The following is a 14,489-nucleotide window of genomic DNA, read 5'->3' on the forward strand; positions in this document are numbered from 1 at the left end:
TTGTACGTGGAATACTGAAAGGGAGACAGGATAAGGAATTCTTGTATTGTGTTGAGAGGGCACAATTAGACATATCAGAAAAAAGCATGCTTTTGTTCTAACTTTCTAATGCTGTGTTTGGGCCTCCAATTAAGGCCTATTACTTCACATTTAAGTATTAACCTTGGAAATCTGCACTACGAAATTTAAACATTAGAAGGATTGTCTTCAGAGGCACGTACAAGTGTTCATATGCCAATCTGAGCCTCTAGATAGGATTCCGTATATGATGCAATAGGTCATACCACCCAAACCAGAAAGATTAGCAGATAATGAAAGGTTTGGATAATGTTTTATATAAAGTTTCAAAACTGAAACTTGGGAATGTCACTCTAAAAGTAATACCAACTTACTAAGCCTTATATTCTTTTATTTTTAAGATTAATCTCATTCCAAAATACTCAAAGATTTTTACCAATACCTTCTCATTATTCCTCATGAATATACCCAAGAAGGAAACAGGATCCAACGCTTGTTATAAATCAAATTTTTCTAAGCCAAGAGCATTGAATCCAAAGTGAGGCATTCAAATATGTTAGATACTTTAATAAATGATTAACTTTAATCTCTACCAAGAAAAACTAAATTTGCTTCATGAGTTGTCCATTTTAGTAAACTTGGTAAACTGGATACATAGCCATTATTCATATGCCATAGTCAAAGAAGAAATCTTCTCCAGAGATGATGAATTTCTATGCATGCAGACCAACAGTTCCTTTTCTCCTTTGTCATGGGAATTCTAAGACCTGAACTTGGGAAATCAACCTTTATTATGGTGGCTCATCATAATCCAGTTTCTGAAAGCCACCATATTTACACTATCACATTATCATAATTCTAGAGCCGATTACATGGACAGCCAGAGTTGACTGTGGATTGTATGATGTAGTTTAATGAGGCCCAGAATCTGACTCTGATTATACCTTGAAAGCATTCTCACAGGGGGTCAGATCAGCTGAGAATCTGACCCTCATCTGCAAGTGACAATGGATTATAACTTTGGACATTCATGTTGGCCCCCAGCAGAATATACTTCATCCAAGATCAGACGCACGTTCACAAGACACAAATAGCTTGTTTGGTGTTTGCCTGCTGGTCTTCATCCAGTTAGTTCAGATGAAGCCACTGCCAGCTTTCTGTGGAGAGTGAATGCTTTGGCATTACAAAGCGGCACAACAAAATTAAACAACTGGTTCATCTTTCTTTTTAACCCAGTGATTTTTCATTATTTCAAAGTTTACAGATGAATGCTTTTAGGGCTTGGTGAATTACTGAAAATGTCTTTTACAGGCTCCCATTTGTTCAGCCAAGTGATTTTCTACAATTTCTTATAAGCTGCATATCACCCAAGTAACACCTCATTCTCATCCTTTTCAGTTTACAGAGCTTATCATCTGAGCAGAAATCTAATTCAACAGCACTTAATTCCTCCACAAGAACCTTGTCACTCTACATGACAACCAGCATTGGAAATACTCAGAGAAAGCCATAAGAGAGCAAACTTTCCATTAAAATAAAACTACAACAAAAATAGATTAAAAACTTACTGAGAAAAATAATGGCAAAAAGAATTTTAAGAAGTGATTACAAACAAGGCAAGATAAACCAAAGAGGCCAATGCTGGAACTGTGAAGTGATGTTGGGTTAGAAAATGCCCTTCTAGGATGACCTTGGGCAAGAAGGGCAAGGACTGCTGAGCCTTTATCCTTCCAAAACCATTATGGCAATTAGCCACCCTTTCCCAGTTGTTCTAGGCCATCATCTCACTGTGAAATTATAGTCACAGTGACCTAACATTCCCAAAATGAACATCTATTAAGTGACAAGGTGTTGTATTTGCTGGAAAAGAACCTGACTATCAGAATGTGAAGAGAATTTGGTACACATCAGTGATTCTAAGTGTTTGCTTAGCTAATAAACTATGTCTTCTGATTTTTCAAAGAAAATGGGAAGAGGATTATAATAAAGAGATATATATAGGCCAGGCGCGGTGGCTCAAGCCTGTAATCCCAGCACTTTGGGAGGCCGAGGCGGGTGGATCACGAGGTCAAGATATCGAGACCATCCTGGTCAACATGGTGAAACCCCGTCTCTACTAAAGATACAAAAAATTAGCTGGGCATGGTGGCGCGTGCCTGTAATCCCAGCTACTCGGGAGGCTGAGGCAGGAGAATTGCCTGAACCCAGGAGGTGGAGGTTGCGGTGAGCCGAGATCACGCCATTGCACTCCAGCCTGGGTAACAAGAGCGAAACTCCGTCTCAAAAAAAAAAAGAGAGATATATAGTCCTTATCTGACCTAGAAAAGTTAAGTTTTGCAGCTGACCCAAATTTTGATCATTTTTCATAAGCTCGTCTTTCACTCCCTATATAACTCCAAACTCATCCATTCTACCTTATTTCTCTCTTGAAGAAAACAAAACAGAGTGGTTGAAAGCCCATTAGTTTTTACAATCCTAGCTATTGAATTAGACAAACATTTCTTAGGAGTCTACCTGAAGCTGCTCTTTCAATGTCTCTGCCTCCTGAGTACCAAACTGTTTTGGCCTTCATACTCTGCTCTCGTGTGTGTGTGTGTGTGTGTGTGTGTGCGCGCGCGCGCGTGTTTTAAGAGACAGGGTCTCACTCTGTCGCCCATACTGGAATGCAGTTGCATGCTCATGGGTCATTGTAGCTTGGACCTCCCAGGCTCAAGCAATCCTCCAGCCTTAGCTTCCTTATTAATGTGATTACAGGCGCACACCACCGCCTGTTTAGATTTTTATTTTTTGTAGAGATGAGGTCTCACTATATCGCCCAGGCTATTATTAAATAAATCCCTGAGCTCAAGTGATCCTCCTGCCTTGGCCTCCCAAAGTATGCTGGGATTACAGGCATGAGACACTGCATGCCATTCTTTGTCCTCCACCGTTTTAAAAATATTGCCACTTACAATAAAAAAGCCATTCATTTGCTTACCTTCATTGAAAAAACAAGTTATGAAAACAATGTGGTGTGGGCGGGGAGAGTGGGGTGGCTGAAGGGGGACCTTCAAACTGTTTTCCATTCTAAAGAAAAGCAGAGGTGAATTCCTGGAGGAGGTGTGGACTTACAAGGATGTGGCATTTCCTCATGGGTCATGGGAAGAAATTCATTGATTTAATTTACAATTAGGAGGTGCCTCTGTGCTGTGAGTTTTTAGCTCCAGCTGCAATGGGAATTATTTTCCCGGGGAATGCTCATACCTAAATACAAGGACACCTTCAGGAAAAGGAAAAGGAAGAAGTACCATCTAGGAACCAAGGATGTGAACCAGGAAATTCTTTTCCACTGCACTGATTTAAAGGAATAGCATTCTGGTGCCTAACAAACTCAATGGGCTTTTTGGAGCTTACTAGTGCTGTGAAGGTTTCCCTTGGACATGAGATTGTTTTGCATGACAATATCCATATTATTTTCTCAATAACCAAAAATACCATTTCCAGAAAAGAGTTAGGAATGCCAGTTGTCACTGTGAAACTTACACAGGTCTTTGTGTTCCTTGAATTCTCACTAAACCTTCAAAACCAAAGTTCAAACTCAAATGCAACATGAAAGCCTTTCCGGCTCTCATCTCTCCTAAACTGGTTCCTACACATCCTTCCTTCTTCCACACTTTCCATTTCTCCAAAATGAACTTCTTGCTTTGTGTACATACACTCCTTATCTTTCTATCCCCATGCCTTTATTTGCCTGGCAATCAGTGCTGTCTCCCTGCTTCCATAATCTCAAATGTTACCTACCCTTGAAGGCAGGCTCAGATCTCGTGCTGCCTTCCCCAGTCTCCAGCTAGAGGTAATTTCTTGCTTCTCTGAAATTTTGAAGATAATCCACACCTTCTTTATGGTAATTATGGCTCTCTACTTTATTTTTTGTTACAAGTACTCTTCTGTCTTAGTGAAAATGGTAAATTCCTGTGGGCAGGGTCCTTTGGCACCTAGCACAGTACAACACACACACAGTGGGTACTCCATCCACACTACCAAAATGAACAAACTAGCAAGACACTGTAACAAATTAAAGTAACTGTCCACAGGCAAAAATGTACAGCCCCTCCCAGAAATATTTGTTTAACAAACACTGCTCTCAGATGAACAGTCTCTAGAACAGAAAGTTGTTTTAAATGAAATCATCCAAAACTTGTAAAAAAGAGAAAAAGGAGACTGTGAGCCCTCCCAAAGTCCTACTAGAACATGTTCCATGAAGTCAGCCCAAGTCAGGGTCATCGGACTCTTCAGACTGGGATGTAACATAGTTTGACTTTCTATTTACTAGTGGTTAGGGCTTAGACTCTACAAAGTTATAAGTTAACTTAGAGAAACCTGATAATATGCAACTTATTTCGTCCAAATATTTTAGTTTTATTGCCCTGTAGGTCACTAACCAGTTTTGTATCCAGATTAGCTATGCCAGTCTGGCATTCTTTTCCCCCTACTACCTCCTTCACACATTTATATGTATCCGTTTCTGGTATGCTCCTTGGAAGCAGCTTTATCATCTTGCTGGTTCCTTCATTAAGAAGTTAAATAAATTTTTTATGTGGACTAATTCAATCATTATATGAGAATTGGGTGTTCAGCTTTTGAAAATTATACTTTCAGAATATTAATAACTAGAAATAAAAACGAATGTAAAAATAAGTACTATAAGTATCATTTTTCTACTCATCAATAATTCTCTTTCATTTTTATCTAGAATAAATTTCCCAAACACCAAATTTACTCACCCATAAACATGTGTTTCCATTCCAAAGGATTTATACAAAAACAACAAAGAATGAATATTCTTTATTCCTTGTCTAGAATTACTTCTAATGGCATGCATGTGTCTATTTGCAATTCCACTACAATCAATTCAGTAATAGCTTTATTTGAAAAGCCTGCATTGCAACTAAAATAATATCTGATCTATTAAAATAAAAATAAAATGTTGTAAATGTCTTCAATTTATCTATCATTTGAAATTACTGACTGTGTAAGAATGCAATTTTACATCATGTGAGGATGAATAGCATCTTGTAAATTCAAGCCATAATAATATTGCATTAGGAGCAATGCATTTGTCCTGAAATCACAACAGGCCATAATGGAAACCAGACATTAATGCTTTAAGGAGTAACTAGCTGAAATTGAATGAAATAATCACCCAATCCATAAAGCATTTATAAGATTTACCATAAAGCTCAGGTAATTTTTTTTTTTTTACTGAAGAGAAATAATTCTTTCTTATTGTCCCAAACATCAAATGCCATCACATCATAAAAATAAAATATGGCACACAGATTATTTCATTTTGTTCATCCATTTATTCATATAATACATATTCACTTTACTCTATAATAATGAAAACATTTTGCTTGTTCACTATTATTTCCAATGTTGTTTAATCAACAAGGCTCAACATGTTCCCTGGCAAGATGCTTGCCAAAAGAGAATCCAGTCTAAGCAGAGGGTTCAAAAGGTCTGGGCTCTGCAACACACTGCTGCTGCTGTTGCTGCCTTCACACTCGCAACTTCATCTCAGCATGATGAGATGATAGACTGGTTCTACCCTGACAATCATGTAGCTTTTAAAGCAAGGGGGTCTACTGAGTGAACCAGTGAGCTCACTGGACAGTCCTCATCTGCTCTCTCACCTATGTTTTGCTCTAATTCCTCCTTTTCTTTCCTTTTGTATGTTTTTCCCTCTTCCACCTATCATAACCTTCATCAGCACCTCAAATGGTGAACAGCTGGAGTAGATGACTTAGGTAGGAGATGAGAACATCCCTAATTTCTATCTCCCTGGATACTATCTTTGGAAAACACAACAAATTTGGAGTTGGAAAAAGTTGCTAACTCATGTGTTTCTCTTAGTAACCAGTTTTAAATTTCCAGTCACAAGGGGAGCACTTGTAAGTAAAAGCAGACTTTACAAACACAAAGTATTTCAAGCCTTCCACCAAAGCACCAGTGTTTGCATAGTAGACATGCTTTTACACTGATAGGATCATTCTGAAAGCAATCTTTGCTAATTTCTGTTATGCTGAGGAATGTATCATTGACAAACACCACTGTGTTGCATAAATAAGCTGACACCTCAATACCTAGGGTATTGAAAAATAATAGTTATGAAATCTACAGGAACTTCCTCAAGTCCTGACTCTTCCATAAAGTTTCAGAAAAGTACTCGATTTTCTTCCTCTTTTAATCCCCACTTCCCAAACCATGCTCCATCTAATCTAAGATACCAGCAACTGTCTCACTATTCATTTAAGCAGCTCAATTTCAAAGATACTAGTCTGTAAAAACAAACGCGAATCTTAGAATTAATAAATGCCATACTCTACTAGCTTAGCACCTGATTGACTACTCTACTGTTGTTTAAATATGTTGCTACGTGTGTGTACATTGTTCTCTAACATATTGTAATCCTCATTATTATTTGCTACATTGTACATCTACTGTTATAGGCACATAGGAGTCTATAAACTTACTGCTTAGACGATCAAAGGGAATTGAAGAAACCTCATTACAAAAATGGAGTTACTGTCAAAAATTTTAAATGCATGCTCAAAATAATTTGCTTCTCCAACTTTAGATATTTTGGGGAAGCTGAACTTGTGAGCATTCAAATAGTGTTCAAAATTTACCATTTGGAGTGTCATTATGCAAATTCATCTAAAACAAATTCCCTGAGCTCCTAGCGTGTGAAAATTATTGCACTAGAGTCTGTGAGATACAAAGATGAATTACATTTGATTCCCATACTCAAAGACTTTACATTCTGGTTGGAAAAATGGAACTGGTACATGAAAGAATCATAAAGCCATGAGAAGATTATTGCTATTCTTGCATTGCTGTAAAGAAATACTTGAGGCCAGGCGTGGTGTCTCGCGCCTGTAATCCCAGCACTTTGGGAGGCCGAGGCGGGTGGATCACTTGATGTCGGGAGTTGGAGACCAGCCTGGCCAACATGGCGAAACCCTGTCTCTACTAAAAATACAAAAATTAGCCTTGCATGGTGGTGCACGCCTGTAATCCCAGCTACTCAGGAGACTGAGGCAGGAGAATCCCTTGAACCTGGGAGGTGGAGGTTGCAGTGAGCCAAGATCGAATCATTGTACTCCAGCCTGGGCGACAAGAGTGAAACTCCATCTTGGAAAAAAAAAAAAAAGAAAAGAAAAAAAAGAAATACCCGAGACTGGGTAATTTACAAAGAAAAGTGGTTTAATTGATTCAATTGTGCTGCAGGCTGTACAGGAAGCATGGCACCAGGCATGTGCTCGGCTTTTGATGAGGCTGCAGGAAGCTTTCATACATGGTAGAAGGCAAAGCTGGAGCTGGCACATCACATAGCGAAAGTAGGAGCGAGAGAGAGAGTGTATGGGAGGGGGCGGGGGAGTGCCACAAACTTTTAAGCAACCAGATCTTGTGAAAACTCACTCACTATCATGAAGTCAGCACCAAGCCATGAGGGATCTGCCACCATGACCCAAACACCTCCCACCAGGCCCCACCTCCAGTATTGGGGATTGCAATTTGACATGAGATTGGGGTGGGGACATCTCTCCTTTCTCTGAATCACATACATGGTATCATAAAATGTTATGTTATTCAGAGAAAGGAGAGATGACTCTGGTTCAGGGAACCAGTGAAACATCCACAACAGAAGTGCCCCTTGACTTGGGACTTGGAGGGTCCCACAGGAAGCATTCTGACAAATAGACATGGGTTGGAGGAATGGGCCTACCAGGCAGAGGGAACTGCTTGCTTAGGGGCCAGAAGGCTTAAAAGTGGAGTGAATGGCAATTGTTTAGTTTTACTTCATGGGGTGGGGTGGTAAAAAAGCTAGTTTGGGAGAAGATGGAAGAGGACTTTGAAAATTACAAAAAGGAAGTGGCATCTATTTTTTCCTCACACAGTGCAAAGTCATTGCATGTTCTGCTATTGTTTCAGTTGTGGTTTATTTCATGGAAACACATCTGACAACCAAGATGCATTAATATTCATCTTAGTTGTATATATTAATATACACCTGCAGTGGGTCAAACTGTGTCTGCAAAATGATATGTTCAAGTCCTAACTCCCGGTACCTGTGACTGGGACCTTATTTGAAAATAGTCTGTGTTTTTTTCTTTTTTGAGACAAGGTCTCACTCTCATCTAGGCTGGAGTGCAGTGGTGCAATCTCAGCTCACTGCAGCCTCGATTTCCCAGGCTTGGGTAATCCTCCCACTTCAGCCTCTCAAGCAGCTGAGGTCACAGGTCACAGGTCACAGGTGTGTGCTCCCACACCTGGCTAATTTTTTGTAATTTTTAGTACAGATGGGTTTTCGCCATGTTGCCCAGGCTGGTCTCCTGAGCTCAAGTGATCCTCCTGCCTTGGTCTCCCAAAGTGCTGAAATTACAGAGTGTGAGCCACACCATGCCTGGCCTGAAAATAGAGTTTTTGCAGATGTAATCAAGTTAAAGTGAGGTAAGGCTGGAGTCAGGTGGGCTCTTTAAAACAATTAGGAAATTTGGACACAAATTCAGAGACACAGCAGGAGAATGTGATGACAGAGGCAGAGGTTAGAGTGCTGCAGCTGCAAGCCAAGGAACCCCAAGAATGGCCTGCAACTACCAGAAAATGGGAAGGGGCAAGAAGGATCCTCCCCTAGAACCTTCAGAAGGAACGTGGCCCTGCCAAAATCTTGATTTCAGACTTCTGGCCTCCAAGACCGAGAGAACAAATTATTCTTGTTTTATACTTTCCCAGTTTGTGGTAGTTTGTTACGGCAGCCCTAGTACACTAACACAATACCTATTGTACCTGTTCTTTGTAAGGGAAATTAAAATCTACAACATTAGTATGTGATGCTAGATCAGGGAGCGCTATAACAGGAATGGGAGGTAGCCCTGGATGGGAGAGATTCTCCTGGAGTTCTAATTCCTTTTAATTTCAGCCATCTTTTATTTTGACTTTTGCAAAATATTTAATTTTAAGAAGGATTCCTGTTTTAAAATTATAAAGCATGAGGATATAAAAACCTTGATCTGGCAGTTTTCATATGAAACATATCATACAGAAATCGAGAGATACTCACCTCAACATGTTGACAGGTTTGGATGAGTTTAGCTAAAAGGGTCTCCAGTTCTGTGTTCCTCTTAATAAGGTTGGTGAGGTTACTCTCTAAGTTTTGCTGTTCAAGAAAAAAAAAGGAAAATATTATTCTGCATACTTTTATACTTCAGATATACAAAATTACTCATACTCAGAAAAAACGGATACATTTTTCAGAAACCTCAGTGAAATCAACAAAATTTCAAGTACTTATAGATTTAAACTGGATACTCAGACTTTTTCTTTTTGATCCTGCTTCTTGTACTAACTCAGGGATATTTAACAGAATAATTAATTACAGGTTATTTCTAGGTCATAACCTAGGGAGAAAGGAGGAAATCGGACTTCTATCCCTTTACTTGAATAAGAATTGGCAATAATATAAGGAATATATTCCCACATCAAATCAACCACCATTGGACTTTTCAGATTTATCCTTTTATGGGCAGGCTGAAGCTAATCCCTTGGAGGAAAGTTTGAATAGTTTAGCTTTTGCTGACAATATGGTCATTTATAGGCATTTATAATAAATCCTCATCACACACACATTTGGTCAGTTATAGTGGAAGTGGCTCTCCATTTCCACTGGGTTCCACATACCTGGGTTCAACCAATTGCAGATCAAAAATATTTGGAAAAAAAATGAATGACTGCATCTATAATGACATGTGCAGCCTTTTTCTTGTCATTATTCTCTAAGCAATAGAATATAACAATGATTTACTTAGTATTTACATTGTATTAGGTAATGCCAGTAATCTAGAGGTGACTTAAAGTATGCAGGAGGATGTGATCAGGTTATACGCAAAAACAGGCCATTTTATATCAGGGACTTGAGCATCCATGATTTTAGTATCTATGAGAGGCCCTGACATTAATCCTTTATGGATACCAAAGGACAATTGTACATTTTATTGTTCATGCTTCCATTCTTTCTCTATCAATGCCAGATGAAATTTCTTTGAATACTGTATTTACCATTCATTATCCTGCATAAGACTCTGGAATTATTCCCTATTCTTTTAGAGCATCAAACTAAAAGTTCTCCGGAATGACTATTTCGTCCTATTTTCAAACACAATAACTCTCTATCCTGGGTAAGACTCACTAAGATTTCTGTTCTTTCTCATTCACATGTTCTTGATTGCCAGGGGTGTCCAATCTTTTGGCTTCCCTGGGCCATGCTGGAAGAAGAATTGCCTTGGGCCACACACGAAATAACTAACACTAATGATAGCTGATGAGCTAAAAAAAAAAACAGCAAAACAATCTCATAATGTTTTAAGAAAGTGTATGAATTTGTATTGGGCTGCATTCAAAGCAGTTCTGGGCCCCAGGTGGTCTTGCTGGCTGTATGTTGGACAAGTTTGATTTATATACCATTCATTCATTTACTTATGTGTTTATCCTATTCATTCATTTACTTGTGTGTTCACATAACAAGTACTTATTATGCCAGACTCTGAAAGAGACAGTGGGGAAACAAAATAAAAATATTAATATCTACTCCCTGTCTGCAAGGAAATAGATGGCTGTACACATTGGGAGAAAGATGCCGTAAACAAGAGAAGGGGAAGAGTTGATGGCTGCTGGCAGCAGGTTTCTAAGAGGGTCAAGTCTTGCAGCTGAGGCTGGAAGGATGGCCAGGGGCTTTTTTGTTGCACAACAGTGGAAACTTCTTGGAAAGATAGAAGTGAGCATGTGGAAGAATCTTCCATAAGCAGGGAATAGAACAATATCATATGCCAACATCAGAGAGGTTGAGAGGGCAAAAGATTAGGGAAACTGTGTTTTAGCATATAGATAGTTCCACAAGTATGGCAAAGATATTGGAACAATAGGAAATTTCATGGAGAAGCAAACAGACCTCAAATTTATAATGCCATCTGAGAAAGAGGATTTTGAGAGTTTGAGAGATTTTGAAAACAAGTTTATAAAGGTATTAAAATTTCATTCTACTATAAAACTTATTTATAAAAATTTTAGCTCATTCTACTTTCCTAAATTTTTGATTTAGAAAGGTATATTAAGGAAAAGAACCACTTTTATCTATGGCTTAAAATGCATATGTCAGAAGCAAAACTTTCTGGTTATTTTCAAAACTAGTTAAACTTATTAATCTGCTGTTTATCCTATTGACCATTCTTAAAATTTTTTAATGAATACATTTTCATTTCTGGTAGGTTCTATATCACATCTCCCTTTTCTTACTGAATTTCTTTCTTTTCCTATTACAAAAACACAATCCTCTTCTCCATAATCTTAAGACAACTAAACTTTTTATTCTTAAGCTCTTTTGAGAAAAGGCAATTCCATATTTCCCTGTGCTTGTTGAATGTTTCTCAAGGATCTGATTTTATCTTTATCTTGTAATTTTTGTCTGACAGCTCATACTATGTAAACTTTGTTCCCTGTGCTGTTAAGTAGGGATTGACACAGCTCCGCCAGATGGGGGGCATATTCTGAGGTTAGGGTGTGAGGTTCTTTTCCCAAAGAGGACGCTTCCACAAGGCACTCTTGTGTGACAGAGGCATAGATCCTAGTTTGACTGAGTGCCTCTGCTTCCCTCCATGAGAGTTCTGTGTCTGCCTTCAATTTCAGAGATGTCAGGTTCCCTTTGAGTCCAGTGTATGCAATGTGGGGGGTGAGGGGTCTTGGCCTCCAGGTGTATAAGGCTCTTGCCACATATGATGTTCACCTCCTGTGTGTCCTCTGAAGTCCCCATTGCCCCATGTCACCTCCACTTCTTGGAAGCAGCCCAGTGTCAGTCTTCCCTTACCATTCTACACTTTCTTTCATTTCTGGCCTTTGGAGGCTTTCCACATATGGTTACACTTGGTTATGTATTCTTTAAAATACATTTTAAAATATTTTATTTATAATTCTCATGTGTTCAAAATTCAGAGGAAGGTTTTGTGCACATTTCATCTGGACTGGAAAACCAACAAGAAATCTTCAATTCTGTCTTGGAAAGACTCAAAACATTTCAAATATGATGATTTTAAAGGAGAAAAATAACTTTCTCACAAAGAATGGGATAGAAGAGGCTGAAGAGTCAAAGAATGAACTAGACAGTGATTTAGGTACGACTTGATCTTACGCTTGTATCAAAGGAAAACTTGCTTTTAACAACAACAACAACAAAAGCCAAACTTTTATTGAATGAACTGCAACTGCTACTCACTTAATGGTCAGAGACTAGAGGATTAAATGAACTGCAACTGCTACTCAATGGTCAGAGACTAGAGGATGATTTTGAAGCATCCCATTCTTTCAATGTCCTTGATGCAGACATAACTGTTATAAGGCATATTTGTCAACTTTTTTGCTATGTTAATACTACGGGATAGTTTTACTTTTCTTTTTGGCTGACCCTTCACAGCAGGAAATTTCCAGGCAAATACATCATCTAACTGTTTACAGTTCAATTGTCAGAAGTATGACTTTTCTAAAGCTAGTCAGCAAAAGCGGGCCAAAGAAATGCAATCCAACACATTGAGATTTTACAAACATCTGCTTGCTTCCCCCTCCCTTTATTAAGTACACATCATGCATCAAATCTGTTTTTAATCAACTAATACATAGACTAAAGCCTGTGGTTTAAACACATTGACCTATCCAGATCCTTTGGGGTTATTCAAATTTAAATAGTACAAGTGTTACCGAAGTCTGCAAAGAATTACCGAGTCAGTTAGAAGCATAATAAAGGGAAATTAAGCTGTGAGAGAGACTTGTTTCCAAGTGGTACCAAAGGGGCTGACAGCACTTTTGAAGGGAACCTAGGTAATGGGAAGGTAACAAAATCCTGTCCTCCATGAGCCATGCACCCATAAGCTTTCACTCCAGGGACTTCTCTGAAGATTTTCTGGAAATTAATTCTATCACTAACATCCTGCGTTGTAGTGGTCAGCAGGTTCCACAACCTTTCGATTTGGATTGTGCTTTGTGCAAAACAGAGATCATATTTTTACGTGTAAAAGTTGTGGGCTTAAGTAGATATCAGCTTCTACACTGCTGTATGGATATCTAAAAAAATTCTATAGAGCACAAGAAAATTGGTTTTAGTTTCCTGTTCTCACCTTGGTAACTTCAGTATCTACTTATTCAAGCCAAGTTTTGTAGAAATCCAAGGAGTCAGGTATGAGTGACCACATATGCAGAGGGAGGAGATTGGGGCTACCATTCCAGCTGGACTCTCTTGGACAAACGACTACATATGTCTTGGGCTCAGTTTTCCCATTCATAATGTATGGATAATGATAAATCTATCTACCTACCTATAGTCTTGTTAAGATCGAATGAGAAAATGAACACACTCATCAGGAAACTACATGAATGTTTGTTGAAATTATGAATTACAAGATAGAACATTTTGTTTGGACACAGTTCCAGACACTAGAACGGCCCAACCATGCGCCTCCGGCAGGTACTGTTCTCCAGCTTGCTCATGGCTTTTTCCTGCAAGCTCCTGTGCCTTTCCACCCCAGGGTCTGTGCCTTTTTACCCCAGGGTCTTAGCTGGCTTCAGGTAGGACAGCTGCTGGGGAAAGTAAGGAGAAGCTGATGCTCCTAGGAGCAGCCCTCAAGTGGCAATTACTGACAATTGGTGGACAAACAGTACAGTTTTCTCACCTCCTGGGTGGAACCACTCTGAGCCTCTGTCTATAAAATCCCCCACAGGGTGCCAGTGGGAGGGAGCATGTGGGTCCGTGGCAACAACCTGCTCATTAACCCTCTTTCCTCTTCATTCCCTGCCCTGTTTGCATCCCTTCTCCCTCCAGGTGCTTCCTGGATCACCTCCCAATTCAAATTTTCAGTCAGAGTCTGCTTCTGGGAGAACTCATCTATGATCATTTCCATAGACCCCTAACCCATTTTTGAGTATTCCTTCCTATGAGGAAGAGCCAAATTAGAAGACTTTATTGCTTTAGAAAGACATTTGCAAATATAAGGGCTCATTTTCTCTTTTCCCCCATCTTTCCTCTTTCCGCTTTTTCTAGAGGTCACATATCCTCCAAATTCCAGGCTCTAGGTCAGCACTGTCAATAGCAACCTAATGTGAGCCGCAAATGTGAGTCACATTTAAAATTTTTCTAGTAGTCATATTAAAAAAGTAGAACCAAGTAAAATTAATTTTAATAAAATTGTCATTTCCACATGCGATCAATATTTGAAAACTGATGAGATATTTTACCTTCTTTTTGTTTCTTTTTACTCTTTGGAATCTGATAGGTTTTACACTTATGACACATCTCAACTCAAACCAGTCCATTTCAAACACTTGGCAGCTACATCTGGCTGATGGCTACCTCACTAGTCTAGAACAGGGGGTGGTAAATTTGCTATAAAAGG

At 39.0% G+C, this 14,489-nt stretch overlaps 1 protein-coding gene across 10 annotated transcripts in view; it reads right to left on the reverse strand.

Annotated features, from left to right (window-relative positions):
- The window catches only part of MID1 (midline 1), a 633,800-nt gene that overhangs the window by 69,843 nt on the left and 549,468 nt on the right, over window positions 1-14,489 (reverse strand). For all 10 annotated transcript variants that reach the window (XM_054251252.2, XM_035289356.3, XM_078363505.1 and 7 more), the window contains one exon: window positions 9,122-9,217. In XM_054251252.2, coding sequence (XP_054107227.1) covers window positions 9,122-9,217 — 96 coding nt within the window. The remainder of the gene's footprint in view (window positions 1-9,121; window positions 9,218-14,489) is intronic.

This window comes from Callithrix jacchus, chromosome X (assembly GCF_049354715.1).
Source record: "Callithrix jacchus isolate 240 chromosome X, calJac240_pri, whole genome shotgun sequence".
In the NCBI taxonomy this organism is placed as follows: domain Eukaryota; kingdom Metazoa; phylum Chordata; class Mammalia; order Primates; family Cebidae; genus Callithrix; species Callithrix jacchus.